Source organism: Daphnia pulex, chromosome 8 (genome assembly GCF_021134715.1).
Source record: "Daphnia pulex isolate KAP4 chromosome 8, ASM2113471v1".
NCBI classification, from domain to species: Eukaryota; Metazoa; Arthropoda; class Branchiopoda; order Diplostraca; family Daphniidae; genus Daphnia; species Daphnia pulex.
Window position 1 is genome coordinate 1,581,359 of NC_060024.1, and position 3,811 is coordinate 1,585,169.

General features: G+C 46.9%; 1 protein-coding gene across 1 annotated transcript; it reads left to right on the top strand.

Annotated features, from left to right (window-relative positions):
- Nucleotides 1-670: 670 nt before the first annotated feature.
- Nucleotides 671-2,464, top strand: LOC124200720 (homeobox protein prospero-like). Its single transcript, XM_046597024.1, has one exon. It carries the CDS (start codon nucleotides 948-950, stop codon nucleotides 2,376-2,378), a length of 1,431 nt encoding a protein of 476 aa, XP_046452980.1. The 5' UTR covers nucleotides 671-947; the 3' UTR covers nucleotides 2,379-2,464.
- Nucleotides 2,465-3,811: the final 1,347 nt, after the last annotated feature.

Below are 3,811 nucleotides of genomic sequence, written 5' to 3' on the forward strand. Positions count from 1 at the left end.
TCAAAACCACTCCAACGAACGTCGAGCTAGCGTGGTGCCGCACATTTTTGCCGCCAGGCGCTCAACACAACAGTTTCGTCAATCTCGGTGGTTTATGTGCATTACTTCGACTTACGGCAATCTCACGAGCAACCTTTCTTTTATCATCAAGAGTTTCGGGAACCGAACTTTATTCATCACGATCCGTATCACACGGCCTGGAATCGCATATTCCGGAAACGGTGGCGCCACACGCCACCCCCAGTTTTAGTTACCCCACGCCTCCGGTAGGAGTGCCCCATCAAGGGATACACTCCTGATTTTCGCCTATTGATGCCGCATCAATCTACGCAATTACATGCATGCAGCGCGTCCTCACTCTGTCGCAGTACAAGTGGGTCGACATCACACTCATTCTTTATATTCTCGCTGTAGAATAAGCTCGCAACCACAATCATTTTCGCCTATTGATACCACATCAATCTACGCCATTACATGCAGGCAGCGCGTCGTCACTCTGTCGCAGTACAAGGGGGTCGACATCACACTCATCCTTTATATTCTCGCTGTAAAACAAGCTCGCAACCACAATCATGGCCACAACCATCGCTGGCTCTGTCAACCATCGACGAAGTACTCGACGCCGCCACATCGCCGGATCACGGCGTCCGACGACCTCGACACGATTCCAGTCTTCCGACGTCGAAGCAGCCGCCGCCGCTGCCGAAGTCGATCTCGACGACGAAATCGGGGAATTGAAAAAGAGTCGGCCGGCCATTCAGGTCCCGAGGAAGAAGAGGAAGACGACGACGAGGAAGAAGAGAAGAACAAACGGGCCCGCGTCGAGTCGATCGTGTCGACGATGCGCACCTCGACCCCGGCTGCAATCAACGGCTGCAAGAAGCGCAAACTCTACCAGCCCCAGCAGCACGGACACAACTTCACCTCCGAGGGAGAGGAGGAGGACGATGAGACAACGGACGATCGCAACGATTCACTTTCAGAGGAACAACACGAACTCAGCATGGCCCGCGCCCAAGCTTCCTCTCGCTCCAGCTCAGCCCAGCAGGAGCAGCAGCACCAACGGGCCGAGAAATCCAGCAGCGAGCCGGCCCAGCAGCAGCAGCAGCAGCAAACCCGCCGGCCTGTCCGAGACGACGCCGGCCGCTCGACATGATGCAGATGCAGCAGCAACAGCAGAACGATCCCATTCGATCCCTTCAGGAGCGCATCGCTTCGCTCCACCAGCAGCGCTTCGCCGCACTCCAGCAGCAGCAGCAGCACCAACGGGCCGAGAAATCCAGCAGCGAGCCGGCCCAGCAGCAGAAGCAGCAGCAAATCCGCCGGCCCGTCCAAGACGACGCCAGCCGCTCCCGCAGCGCCCTCCATCAGCCAATCAATTTCGGTATATGCGTTCCAATATGTCAAACAGCGAATTGAGTCACGTCTCCCAGGCTCATGCGGCCTACCTGGACGCCAACCGTCGCATGCTCATGGAGCAACAGCAGCAACGCCAGCAAGCGCCTATCAAATCCGTCGTCCAGCAGATGCAGCAGCAACAGCCATTGCCGACGGCCCAGCAGCCCGTTCTACAAATGACCAGCACCCCAAAGAATCCGGTCTCCTCACCCAACAACACGGAACTCAAAGGTTTGGCTGAAAAGTTGAAATCGGAGTTGGCCTCGTCTTTGGCCCAGTTGGTGGACAACACTCTGTCCCGCTTTGCCGCCGCCCAGCAGCAACAGCAGCGCTCCCGTCATCACGTCATCGTCAACAGCCAGAAATCTTCGGCCAACTCTGTTACCGGCGAAGAATCTGAATTGAGCAAATTGCAACGAGGCCGCGTTATCGACCGCGGAATGCAAAACGGCGATTTGGCCGCCCTCGGTTTGACGTCGACTCCGTTCTTGCGGACGCCCTACGGCCCACTTCCGCATCATCTCTCCCCTCAACAGCAGTCTCCCAATTCCGCTCTAAACCACATCGTCAACTCCATTGGAGCTGGAATCCATCCGGCTGCCGGTTTGGCCAACATCGGCCAGCAGTTCACCCAGCAGCAGCAGCAGAAACAGCAACAGAAAGAACAAGACTCCATCGAGGCCGATGCCGCTGAACAGAACGAGGCCCTCAGCTTGGTCGCCTCGCCCAAGAAGCGTCGCTTTACCCCTGCCGCCAGCAACAACAACAACAAAACGACGTCGTCCGAGAGGAATTCGAGTCCGGCGCCTGGACATCGTGACAACGCCGAAACGCGTCCGTATTTTGTTTCCTGTTGTCTCTCAAAACAGTCATGCCCCCCTTTTCCTTTTTTATGTATTAAAAGAAATCAAAACCGGAAAGAAAGGGCATGTATTGACTTCACAGAGTGTGTGAAGCAGACGACGCTAGTGAGAGCGTAGGGTCAGTCTGGACAAGCTCGTCCCCGCCTAACGTTGTGCTCTCAACGTCTGTCGATTACATCTTCAGGTAATACACTGTTTCTCCCTACATTCGTTGGTCTTAACACTTATCATATATCAACCAGAGGGAAAAATACGTAGAATTATCAAACGTTATCGGAAAATATGCCTGCAACTTCCCTTCGTTAAAGGCAATACATTTTCACTCTTTTAATGATCTTACAAATTTGCTCGTTTCTTAAACCTCAGTCATAACATCTTTAAGAAGTTTTATATAACACGCGATGTAAATTACGTGAATAAATTTGTTGTTAGTATCGCGTGATTCACATAGCTTCACTATTATAAATTAAAAACTAGGAAATAATGCATCTACATAAAACCCAGGATAGTAATTCACCGTAATAGAATCAAAAAGAGGAAACAAATATTCTGCGAAGACTTTGAATGAAACTGTATAATTGTGTAATTTAAAGACTAACAAAGCTAGACTGCTAAGAGTAAAACCAGGGTACAATCAGAGATTTCGGTATTGACACTGCCAATGAAAAGCTTGTGGTGAAGTTGATCGGCTATTTGGAAAATAAAATTAACGACGAAATACCACCAACACGTCCATCTCTACAGTATTTTTGGTAATATAATTCTATATGGATCTTAGAAGGGATACATGAAACATAAGTGTCAATGTTTACAAATCCAAAATTGTGTTAGAAACTAAAACACAATTACTTAACGTTTCCCTTACATGGCTTGTTTATCCACATTTCAAATGGAATTGCGACACAAATTATCTAATGAATTTTGAAATAACTTTCTCGTCCAAGCCAACGTGAGCGAGAGGGAAATAAAATTGTATTTAGGCACGGAATATAATTTTTGTGCGTTCTTTTCTTTTCCTGAATTTGAACTTTTCATGAGATTTTTAAAAGCGGAAACATACATAAATTTTATTTTTCTTGTGTAGATGTGTATTGTCCATTACGATTTTTCGAGAATCACTAAATTACTGAAATTTTAAATGAAAGTTAATTTTTAAATTTTTTTCATTCCCATATTTGACTAGATGTGATTAGTGTTCATAAATTGCAGACTTCAATTGTTCGTTGTCTGTTTCAATCAAAATCAATGCTAGACGATTTATCAATTTGTTTGTCACAATATTCTTCAACAGATGACAATCTATTTTTTTAAGAAATTACCCTCTAATTTCCCTTATTTTTCGACCATTGGAAGTTACTTTATCTTTTGTAATACAATGGAGAAATATTTAGTTCTTTTTTAGTTTACCACAGATGAACCATCAAGAATTTCTCCCATTACCTAGATTTATAAATCCACGCTTAGAAAAATTTGAAAGAAGATATTGAAATGGTAAACAAGCGGATTTTATCCCGAATAAAGAATCAACTTTCTATTATATAACGTTCAAT